The sequence below is a fragment of the Aspergillus oryzae genome, chromosome 3, assembly GCF_000184455.2.
Source record: "Aspergillus oryzae RIB40 DNA, chromosome 3".
NCBI lineage: Eukaryota > Fungi > Ascomycota > Eurotiomycetes > Eurotiales > Aspergillaceae > Aspergillus > Aspergillus oryzae.
In genome coordinates this window covers 3,935,505-3,947,313 of record NC_036437.1, presented here as the reverse complement: position 1 = coordinate 3,947,313, position 11,809 = coordinate 3,935,505, and the positions used below count along the sequence as shown (strand labels likewise).

Genomic DNA, 11,809 nt, shown 5'->3' with positions numbered 1-11,809 from the left:
GAGTTTTTTGGAGATAAAACACTAATCTGTGTCTTTGTTAGATAGTCTTATGCCATAAGGGCACGGGGTGTCACATTCGTTTTCAACTCTGCCTCGTTGGGATTCAGTATATCGAGCATATCTCGTAGTACTTGAAGCCCATCATAAGCATCAAAGCATATATTATACCTCATGTTTACCCACTTTGAAGATACACACTGCCATTACAGTGTCCTTCTTTGCTTAAAATCTCAAGCTGAAGCGCCTTGACAGCAAACTCATGGGGCCATCTCTATAAGCATGGTCAAAACTGACGATTCAGGTAACTCTCGGTTCCTAACCTTTTCAATAAGCTTCAAGGCTTTTTGTAAGCGCTCCTTAGCGAGTGAATCTTGGAGTTGAAGGTTTGCTCGAACTACGCTACGTTAACCTTAATACGAGGGCCTCTACCTGGCTGGACCTTACTAGATGCGTGTAAAATAGACAGTCCATCATTGCCAATGCACTGGGCCATATTCCTGTTGTAAAGTTCCCAAGCTGACAAGGCCCTCTCCGACCACTTTGCTGCGTTATCATAGTGGCGGTCATTGAGAGCAAAACTTCCGATCTTGTAGCATAAGTCAAGAACGCGTTTCTGGCCATATGCAGTAGCTATCGCCGGTATCTTTGAAAATAAATGGTCTGCTATATCGGGCCTCCCTTGCAGCCAAGCCTTATCTCAGCATGTCAGCTCTGAATGTAGTCGCCTGGGGCTTGCGTATTTACCAAATGGACTCGAGCCATGTAATACCCTGCCGTAGCTGATACTATCTGTGCCTTATCCGCGCTTTCCATCGGTCTCTCGAGTCTATCCAAGCGTACAGCTACCACCTCGATGATCTTCTGACTTAGTTCGATAAAACCGTTTTCTAGCCCAATTAATCAAAATCTAGCTGTAAGACAAATATACGACGACAGGGGAGTACCTGTGCAACTTTGCACGGTTTTCAATGCTGTTTCCAGCACTCTTTGGCTTCCTAGATCTTTTCGTGAGAATCTGCCGGAATTGACACATCATATATTGACATACCTGAGCCGTGACTTGGTGCAGCGCAATCAAGCATGAATAACGCAATGGCGCTCACTATAAAGTCAGACGATACCGCAAATTGTAGACAGAACTCACATGCCTTTACAATGAGTAATGTTTCCAAGAATCGATACCATCTGGGCAGATATATTCCATAACCTTGCCCCGTGCGCGGCTAATTGGCGACGGATAGCAATCGGAGGAGCTGAAGGTAGAGGAAGGCGGCCAAGATGTTCATCGAGTGAGTGAAATGCATCGCTAACTGAGATCACACCCTCATGAGTATCATTCTGCAGGTGTTGCAGGAGCTCTTTGGCGAGTTCTATATAATGTATAAGAGCTGAGGCATTGCCCAATAAATGAAAGAAGCACTCTAAGGCCGCTCACCTAATACTGTCTCGGCTTCGGCTTCAGAATTGCTTGATGTCGTTGCCATGCCCTCGAAGTTGGCAGTCTAGTTCTTGTAGGAGATGATCTTGCGCGTCTGACTGTCAAATAAGATATCTATATTACTAAAAACGGTTATTGCTAGCCGGAAGCTAATAGCAAGAAGTGTTCTGTGACTCTTGTCTGTTGGATTACATTACACTCTACAATTTCAGAAGAGGTTCCTTTTCGGAAGGCCATCCACATGATTAGACTAGTTCATATTCCATCACGTTATTCAGGTATCAAATTCAGGCAAGCAAACCCCAACCCATTTTTGCTCCCGTGATGAGTGTTAGGGAGAAAGAGTGAAGTATGGTACAATTTTAACGAAATGCATGAGATGAGCATGACATTTCAGCGCGTTCAGCTGCTAAAGCACCTAGGTGGACGTATGTGCCGAGTATGTCCATCTGAAATCAACAAATCCCCAAAACCTGACGCCGATAGCAAATTGAGACAAGGAAAACAAGCATATATTCATTTACTCTTTCGTTGAGATGGCAGGAAATTTCCAACAATAAGAGACGGACTAAATTGCACGTCAGACAGGGAAACTGTAGCGGCATAATTCACTTACATATTGTGCGGGTCTCTCCGTATTGTGAATGAAAAGCAGCAAGGGATTCCATCGCCAGGAGCGTTAGAGTCAGGACTTTTCAATGTACAGCTTGTTAGCATTGCCTTTTGTGTATTATCAAAAGCAATTGCTCCAAATTTCTCCCAGTAGCTCACAAGCTGATCTTCCACAATAATTTCGTGAATGGCTAGCTTGCCCTAGTACACGAGGACATGTCAGCTTAATCTTCTAAGACCAATGCCACCATCACCAGACTTACATCTCTTAAAGTTTCAATTGGAACTCCGATCAATTCTGCCATCTCCTTATTGCCTCGAAAGATCTCACCCGTACGCCTCCAGCAGCAAGCTGGAATCGCCATACTAGCGAAGACACGATCGTATTCCATCAAGCTCCGTTCAAACCACATCTCCACAAGGATAAGCTCGATATCCGTCAGACTCTGCATTCTCTCCCGGAACTTTGGCCTGAATTTATCGAGTTGTCGGAGAATCTTCTGGCGCGAGGCTTGCTGCAGATTCTTTTCCATATATTGGTTTAACCTGGCGTAGCCCTTTACGTAGTTAAATGGCCTGAGAAGGCCAGCATCGTATTTAGCCTTCAGGAGCTTGTTCATTCGCTCTTCCGGTGGGTCAGACCCGGAAGGATCTGCTGCCGTCATGTAATATGTTTCCCGCGCTTTATCATTGACCGCTCCACTAATCGGACCCTGGATTGATTCGCCCTGAGATGGTTGGGTCTGGGTCAAAGGCGGCGGTTGCGATTGCTGAAGTAGCGCCGCGTTAGGTCCCCCACCGAGTGTTGCCATCGAACCGATCAACGTCGGGTCAGAGTAGATCCCCTGCAGATCATCATTCTGGAACATAGATCCGTCATCCAAGAGACTGTTACTCAGGAAGTCACCAAGAAGGTTGTACTCATTTGTGACCTCCGGAGCATTGAACATATACGAAGGATGGAAAGTGTGCATATCCTGAAATTGGCTTTGACCACCAAGCCAATCATTGTAACCGAGAACTTTTTGAAGGGAAAATCAGCAACAACATTAACAAATGCGTTTACTTACTCCAAGACTTACCTGGCTGGGAAGTTGCACCGGGGGCTTGACCTGAAGAAGAGGGGAGGTTGCCGTGCTGCACAGACGACGATGGAATCCCGTTAGGGAGGATTTGCTGACCGGCAGCATCCTGGACATCGACATTACCAGTCATACCTTGAAGGACGTTCGAAAAGTCATTGTTCTGCACGCTTTCGTCATCTCCTACAGAGTGTTCGTGTTCACTCCGAGCGCGCTTTGAAGGTTCTCTAGGCTCGTCATGGCACAGGTGGCCAATATTGCGCTTTATACATCGTGTACACGGCCGCTCCTTTATTTTCCAAAGGAAAAGAAAAGAAAACAAGTGTCAGCAACTCTCAAGGCAACCGTAATGGGTTTCACAAGGGTGAGCTGTGATGGTAAAGTTCAGGAAAAGTCGTACCGAATCGCAAGTCATATGCTGTACCACGTGAAGAATTGCCCTTTCGTCAGCAGATAGATTCCGAGGGGTTTTTTTCTTTTACTCCTTGCTTTGATTTTTCGAAGGGGGAAGCAACTGGACGTCCGGACAGACGACGAATATTGCTGAAAGGGGCGTCAAGAGAACAGGCTTACCGATCGCCGACAGTAGACGCATGCTAAAAGAGTGGCAACAGGATTAGCGTCGTAGAGTTCATATCCGCGGAACGGCAAGGGAGTGTGAGGATCCGCTGCCATTATCCTTGTACGAATGCATGGCGAGGTTGTTTGCTTACCATGATTAACCTTGCGACGCTTCTTGGGGCTGGCGTGAGTCCCCGCAGCAGCGTTTTCACCTTTGGACGCTGGAGAATTTCGCGAGTTATCTTTGGCGGTTGAGTCCTTTTTGGGTGCGTCTCCTTCAGCCATACTGTTCTTCAGATTTCCTAAGGTACCATTGCCGGATTGTTCGGGTCTCGTGCCCGTTTGCGCAGCGTTTTTCTCGGTCATTGATCACTGGGCGCAAAAGCGGTTGCGCAGAGTCCGGCTGTTTCGTTGTCGCTATCGGGGGACACAGATAAGAGTCCGGTGGGAACTTGCAGACATCAACTAACGCTCAAAGACAGAGAAAGCTCAAATGCATTGTAGAAAAGTAATCCTTGAGTCACTGTCGCGGCGCGAAAGTATGTATGTATGGTATGATGATACACGCGAACGGCGATTGCGATCGACTCACAAGGTTTCCCCGCTGGTGTGCGGGACTTCCAACCGGGCGGGCTGTATCTTTTCCCGAGCTCCTCCGCATTTCAACTGCGGGAAACGTCCCAAGATGTCCCGATGCATTCTCTTGACACCATAAATCTCCTCCCCAACTCTTCCTCGGAACCCTAAATCTTGATATTCAACAACCAGCATTTCGGCATGACCATATGCGAAACAACTACCTCGGCTTGAATGGCTTATACACTTGAAAATAACCCTCCAGGTTGAACTATATGCCAATTATGCTTTCTACTGTTCCAGAATCCGAGCGTGCTCATCGTTCTAAATTCACTGGAAACGAGCAAAGCACTTCTAATGTAAACAGATGCTCAGGCCCTCCACATTTGGAGTTGCTCCATACAAGTACGATTCTATGCTCCGACGCACAGCCACCTCGTCATAGTGCGCCAGATTTGACTCCCATGATCTAGACTAGACCAGTCCCCTAGCTAATCTCCCTATCAGAATAAGGGGCTTTCCAACATCCACCGAACCACATATTCTGTTTGAATATTTAGGACCCGCACCGTATGATGGCTGGATCTTAAGTGCCCCGTTGGTGGCGTTTTTATAGCACGCTCACATAGCAAGGCTAAAGAGACAGTAGGCCAATCACATGTAGTACTCAAACGATTTTTCCAGGAATCAGCCCATTGTTTACGGGTCTATCCCCTAGGTCAAGCCGTTGCAGTCATGCACCTGCAATACAAACCGGAAGGTTCGACTGAATGATAGGCTGGCTTTCAGCTGTAGCTGAGGTAATACCACATCAAGTTTTATGAAACCCTAATGCAGGTTAAAGCTCAAATGCCTCAATCTTCAGGCCGGCAAATCAAACTCAAGGCTGTCTGAGACCGTGTAATCGCCTCACTTAGGCCTGCCAGAGGAGCTGTATTGCTCTGCATGGATTTGAGATGTCCATTCAGATGCTTTAACAAGTCCACGACCTCAGGGTCGTTTTCGAGCTAAAGAAAGCACGTTAGTGACAGCTTGGCAATAAGGAAGCCGCGTGATTACCTCATCAAACGTAGTTTGCAAATCGTTTGCGCCAGCGAGTGTGAATTGAGTATGATCCTGACTCTGTTGTCCAGGAACGCTGAGCTGTCGAAGTACGGGGTGTTCCTTAATATCATCAGTAACAAGTTCCGCGGCTTCACAGCAACACAGTCGGCTTACATTTTTCAGCTGCCTCTTCCGTTCAGCTTCCGCCCGCTTAGCATTCTTCTCCATTTCCTGCAGTTGCTTCGTTTCCTTCGCAAGTAATGCCTCTTCTTTTTCGATTTCGGCTTTCAAAAGATCAGTGCTGTCCGTGACGGTAGCCAAGCTCGCCTCCAGGGAGCACTGTCGAGTATCAGTATTAGTTTGTGAAGGCAGTTTAGGACGCTTCGTACGTGTTCTTTCAGTGCAGCCTCGTACTCGAAAACCGAATCCTTCGTTACGGGTGGGAATGGCATTCTAGGGAGGCGCTTTCCGAGACTTGAGAGGAAGGTTTGAAGGTTAGGTCATTTTTCTATCAAGAACAGAAGAAATAATCAGAAAACATAAGAATATTCGCCATGCATACTTCTTCACTACGGCCTGAACGGCCGCCTGCGCTTCAATGCGCTTTCGCTCACTCTGCTGGCGCACTATGACCGGGCGCTCGAGAGCTCGAAACATATCGCGAACTTTTTCTTGCATTGGCTCTGGTAGCGTGGACCATTTAGATTTGATCGTTCTTTCAGCAACCCGACGAACTTGGGGCTTCAGATAAGCAAATCGCTTCCTGCGCGTGTCGTCTTGATCATGTCCATCACCGGAGCTCTTTCGTTTCGGAGGCATTGCGGCTTGATTGGTAGAGAAACTAGAGGCCCTTGAGCAAGATTCACATTGAATACAAGAAAAAGGTAAGAAGGTGTCGTGCGTAGTAATGTGGATGGATCGACGTCAACGCGATTGTTGATCCTTGTCGCAGCGTCACATGCCAGAGAAACACAATGACGCTAAACTAGTTTAGGCGCCCGTGGGGCACTGACGGCTGCAGGTACGTCTCCTACCATCAATGCTCCTCGGCGATTTTACCTTGCATCTTGTATTGTATTTCTCTTGTGTTCCTCTTACACATCTGGTTTTGGCTTAATGACTTGGAGAGCTTTTACATACAGATACGTATTTAATACCCATGCCCAAATGCAAAGGCTTGCATTCTCTATAGCCGGATATATATCAGTTTCCTATTATGCATACAAGACAGAGAACATAACGCTCGGCTCCTAGGCCTGAGCAATCAAGGGTATTATAAGGCATGAAGCACATCGTAGCAGCAACGAGACAGGCTTTAAAGGAACAGCAGGAAAAGAGAACACATAGATATCTTAGGGATAGATCATGATCGCCAGAAGATAAAAGCCCCGAGAATGAAACGTCCACAATGTACACCACCTAGCTCGCTAATCGATCCATCTCAGAGAACTTGTAAAAGTGCCAGTGCTCGAAAAAGTGTTTCGACAGGGTAGAAAGAAGAAAGGACATGTCATGGTCGCATAACCAACATACGCGTTATCGAGGCATAACTAAGCCATTCACGGCTTTCATGTCGGCAAGCTGCGCCTTTAGAATTTCATTCCCACGTAGTATCTCCTCCAGCCAGTCTGCAGCTTGCGTAAGCATGGCACTTTTGCTGAAGCCTCCACCCTTCAGCCCAGGTACAAGCGTGCATAAATCGTCAAATCCCTGCCTGATCAAGTTTCTGCGTTTTTGCTCAGACAAAATGTGATTACTCCGTTTTTGCTCCTCCGTGAGATTCTCTCTTGCGGGTTTGGCACCTTGCTGAACTTTCGATTTTCGGATGGTCTCAGTTGACATCCGCCGATTCTTGCCATAGCTCGTACTCTTGGATCTTCTTGACCTCGGTTTCGTGTCATCTTCCGAGTTCTCGTCCTCTTCTTCCTTGATCAAGGTCCTTTGCCGTTTCTTAGGCTGCGATAGATCTTCCATGCTGTCCCTGTATTCCCTGCGTAAATCACTGAGTGGCCCGGTCGCATCCGGTCCTGTCCAATGAGCACTGTGGTGGCCGGTGATCCGTTCCGGACTAGGTGCGCGAGTATTGGCAGCACTGCTTTGGGGCTCGAGAGACTCGAGGTGGCGAAGCAATTCCTGCGTTTGTTCTTCTACGTTCGGCTGATCAGGCGGTGCCACATATCCTTGGTCCATAAAGCTGACATCAGACCCCCAATGAAGAGGCCGTACTTTGGCAGTGGCTTGTTGCTCTGCTGATATTGGATCTCGCACATCAAAGAGCATTTCCGACGTGTGATAAGCCAACGGTGCACGTGCACCAGTCAACGTGTTCGACTGCTTGGATGGCACTGATTGTGGTTGATGGGGTTTTACTCGACCATTCATATGGGTATTATTGTAGTCCATATTTGAGAAAGAGGAGAACGGGTGATGTGCAAAAGGAGCAACAAGTCCAGCCCCATTCATGCCGTTTTGATAGAGCATGGAAGCAGCCGCGAAGATATCCGAATTCGAATGGTTAGGTAAAATATCCATTCCGGATTTATCTAGGCCGCGGTGAGGAAGTGAGGGTTGTGAGAGAGAGGTGGTGGAGCCTTCGAATGTCGGAGGTAGTTCATCTGACCATTCAAAATTTGGCGGCCCAAGTGACTTATTCTGTTGGCCCTGGAGCCAGAAGTCGTTCGTGAAATGGTTGGAATTCATTGTCGTGAAAAAATTATCAAGCATATTAGACTCATTATCATCAAGAAGAGCTGGCCCGGGAGGAGGCGCAGGTGCAGGTTCGTAAGGAGTATCCATGGGCGAAAGAAAGGAATCTGCAAGGTAAATGCGATCAGACTGAGGTATTTGTGTCAAACTTCGACTATACATACAGCCAAATGGTCCCGGTTGAGGGCTATCCCGTCCACTGCGAGCCTGAGGAGCGTTCATATTCATTTTAATGAGGAACGGAGAGAAAGAGAAAGGAGCGACAGTGTAGAGTGTGGAGGGGTAATGGTTTTCGCTTGTGTCGCTACTCTATTATTGAGAGCGACGTCGAGAGGGCAACGTGAGCATGCCTTGATCGGCCAATGGTCTGGACTTGTACCCTCAAAATCCGGGGTCATATAAGAGTACAGAGAAGTGGAGTCCACGGGGCTCGTCTTGTCCTTGACGTACGAGCAGGGCCTTTTTTGGGGAGAACCGAACCGCAGATAGATGAGTTGACACTTGAGTGTAGGTATTAATCGAACACAAGACAGAGCAACAGCATTAGACGAGGACAAGGTTGGCCTGGTAGAAGAAAGGCCCCCGCATTGATATCATATGGGAAAGAGGGAAAAAAGAGTTAGTTAGTAGTCTGGGGATATGCGATGGTGGAGAGAGCTGCAGTAACATTGGAATGGAAACCGTCGGTCTTTTCGACTCGATCACATGCAAAAAATCTCGCGCTCGAACAGAAAGAAAAGGTCGCGTGACGTAAAAACCATACCAAAAATACCCCACTGTCGTCCATCAGGGACGTTAGACTTTCCGTAATACCGGGGTATTGTGACGCTCGGTCCTATTTCCCAATCCCGCTAGAAGAGGGTCTGGCAAATCCATGTCCTGCATTGAATTGTCTGCTGTCTGCTACTCTGCTGTCTCTTTCCCTCTTTCCCCCCTTCCTCCTGGTCCATAACTCAGGCCAGTATAACACCTTGCAGACCCCTCTTATTCTCACATTCTTACTCGGAAAATAGTTTGTATATACTACTTCTTTGTTTTATTAAATATTGTTCATCCATCGAACTCCTCTTTTCCTCGTTCCGTTTTTCTTCGGCCCACAACCAAGTGCTCCGTACGGCCCGGAGGCCCACGGGGTTTATCCCGCGGGACGACTCACGTACCACCCAATTTTGCGGCTGACAGATGGAGGATCGGCCACCAAGGGTTTAGTCTAACCCCTGAACCACCAGCCTTAACAGAAGTGCTTTGGAGGTCCTCAAGGACCGAGGTTCAAGATTACGTTGCACGGCTCCACGCTAGGTCACACCAACGCTGCCAATAGACCGCTATCAGGTAGGAATTATTCGAACTGCTGCCACAGCAGGTGTTTGTGCTAGTTTTCCCATTTTGTATTCCGTAATCTCGTCCAATTTACATGGTCTCCGTCGATTATTGTTGCCTCAAAGAGATCTGGATTGACCAAGCGATCCATGTTAAGTTCTCCGTAAGGAGTAGGTACACCGCGTCCGAAAGGTGTGTCTCGCGTTATGTACAAGGATCGGCTATACATAGCTAGGAAGAATCCCTGACGCCCCTATATAGTTTAGGTTCATATTATATGGTGTGATACCATCTTCTACCGAGAAGTGGCCATGAAACATTGCCATTGAATGGAGCTTTGAACACCATGGATTCTACAGGCCTCACGGGCAAAGGCCGAAATATAAATCAACTGCTAAAACCGTACGTATTACCTTAACTGTGATGCCGTTTAGGCGTCGCATGCGATCTAGAACGCTGGTACACGTTACATTTTCTGGGGTGCTGCTGAGATTGCTGACTGGACTGCTGCTTGTGTATCCTCACAGCATTTTGCGTGCGTATATCATTGGTTATTTGTCCTCCACCACTCCGAGGGTTATATCGTCTTTACGGCAAGTTTGGAGGAATGACTCGAACTATCAACAGAAGCGCAGAGTGGTAGGTCGTTCCATTGGTCGATACATACCTTTGTGGAATGTTTCTTGATCATCCATCATTTGTCCTTGACCCATCTGTGACTTTTACCCCTTGTGATTTACTTGCCAAGTACACGACTGATAAAAGCTCTAGACTAATACTTGGATTATAGCTAATTCGTGCACTGACGAGTGCAATACGATTAGAGAGCTTCCCCACATTCTGTGCTTCTCTTGTTGGGGGTTCAACCGTGTTTCCCCTGGTCATTTTTCGGCTGGCTGAGCTCTTAAGCCAAAGACTTGGCTTCAAATGTAGTCAATCAGGATCCGCCAAGTTTTTGCGTTTATCTCGACTTGTCTGTGCTTTCCTTTCCGCTTGGCTGGGCTTTGGACTGCTGAATCGAAAGCCCATAAGGCTGCAAGGCGATGAAAGGACGCTCGCTCACATTGGAAACAACGAAGCCACTGGGGAGCAGCAAGGATGCCCGAACACAATACCTAATAGACCTCAGTTTTCGGGTAGGACGATGGATCTGACGCTTTTTAGTTTTACTCGAGCAATGGATCTCGTAGCCTGCATCATATGGGCCCGATGGAGACGATGGCGGAGCGCTCGGGGTCGCTGGAGTCGGGCAGAATCTCTGGCACCAAAGCTTGCGGATTCAGGCGTATTTGCCGCTAGTGCAGCAGTCGTGATGTGGGCATGGTTTTACCTCCCCGAAAGGTTGCCAAAGTCCTACGGGAAATGGATTGGTGAGGTAGCCAAGGTGGATTCCCGGTTGATTGAAGCACTTCGGCGAGCCAGGAGAGGGGTCTTCGTGTATGGGAAAGACACAGGACAAGCGCCTCTACTCGAGTCCATGTGCAAGGACTACGGCTGGCCTATAGAATGGGGAGATCCCTCCAAAACAATTCCTATCCCCTGCGAAATGGTACACATGAGCTGTGGCCCTAACTGTGAAAAACATGCCGTATCTCGGTTCGCTCGAACGTTTGGGTTTGCCTGTGCTACTTATATACCTTTACAAATTGTCTTTCGTCTCCGGAGATTGAAGTCGGTATTGTCGCTCCGTCGGGCTGTATCTGATGCCTTACGCTCATCTGCATTCCTCGCTTCATTTGTGAGTATTTTTTACTATTCCGTCTGCCTCGCCAGAACCAGAATCGGACCAAAGATATTCCCACGAGATGTGGTAACCCCTATGATGTGGGACTCCGGGCTTTGCGTTGGAGCTGGATGTTTGATGTGCGGCTGGAGTATCCTTGTAGAAAGCCCATCGAAACGGCAGGAATTAGCATTGTTTGTGGCACCTAGAGCTGCCGCAACCGTGCTTCCAAGGTTCTACGATAAGCAGGTATGGTTCACGCTTTCCGTTTGATTGCTTGTCTACATCTTTCCCAATCCCCCAATTCCCGTGTGACACCTCGTCTTGTGTTGCAATAATATCATTGCGATCTGGTTTCCTGTCGTACCTTGTGTAATCGCAGAACTTAATGAATGCTAATCGGTCTTTAGTACCAATATCGAGAGCGCATTACTTTTGCTGTAAGCGCTGCCCTTCTTCTCACTTGTCTTCAAGAGCGACCTGGCATGGTAAGAGGCGTTTTTGGCAGGATTGCAACGAGCGTCCTGAAGTAATGAACGATAGAGCGACGATGTATCATACCAAGAATCTTCTTCAACGTCTAGGTCGGCATCTGAAGGGGCGTTTGTTTTTCCTGTTGTATTATTAGATAAATATAGAGCCTTCTTTTACCTTTTCTATTTATCCCATGGTGCGTTACTCAGGTAAAAATTTATATAGTAGTCAATGCGCTGTATATCGTAATAAACTTGAAGCAGAGTCTAGATG

General features: G+C 47.5%; 3 protein-coding genes across 3 annotated transcripts; 1 reads left to right on the top strand and 2 right to left on the bottom strand.

The window, feature by feature from the left end:
* Nucleotides 1-222: 222 nt before the first annotated feature.
* acuM (gluconeogenesis transcription factor RDS2) lies at nucleotides 223-3,978 on the bottom strand (the record flags this gene model as incomplete). Its single annotated transcript, XM_023236073.1, has 6 exons — nucleotides 223-271; nucleotides 2,055-2,251; nucleotides 2,314-3,071; nucleotides 3,268-3,421; nucleotides 3,706-3,728; nucleotides 3,846-3,978. 6 exons carry the CDS (start codon nucleotides 3,976-3,978, stop codon nucleotides 223-225), a joined length of 1,314 nt encoding a protein of 437 aa, XP_023091027.1.
* Nucleotides 3,979-6,849: 2,871 nt separating this feature from the next.
* Nucleotides 6,850-8,247, bottom strand: AO090026000419 (basic helix-loop-helix domain-containing protein; the record flags this gene model as incomplete). The annotated part of the gene is made up of 1 exon (XM_023236072.1): nucleotides 6,850-8,247. The coding sequence occupies one exon, from the start codon at nucleotides 8,245-8,247 to the stop codon at nucleotides 6,850-6,852; it is 1,398 nt and encodes a 465-aa protein (XP_023091028.1).
* Nucleotides 8,248-9,685: 1,438 nt separating this feature from the next.
* Nucleotides 9,686-11,595, top strand: AO090026000420 (uncharacterized protein; the record flags this gene model as incomplete). The annotated part of the gene is made up of 4 exons (XM_023236071.1): nucleotides 9,686-9,741; nucleotides 9,774-9,978; nucleotides 10,130-11,311; nucleotides 11,473-11,595. The coding sequence occupies 4 exons, from the start codon at nucleotides 9,686-9,688 to the stop codon at nucleotides 11,593-11,595; spliced, it is 1,566 nt and encodes a 521-aa protein (XP_023091029.1).
* Nucleotides 11,596-11,809: the final 214 nt, after the last annotated feature.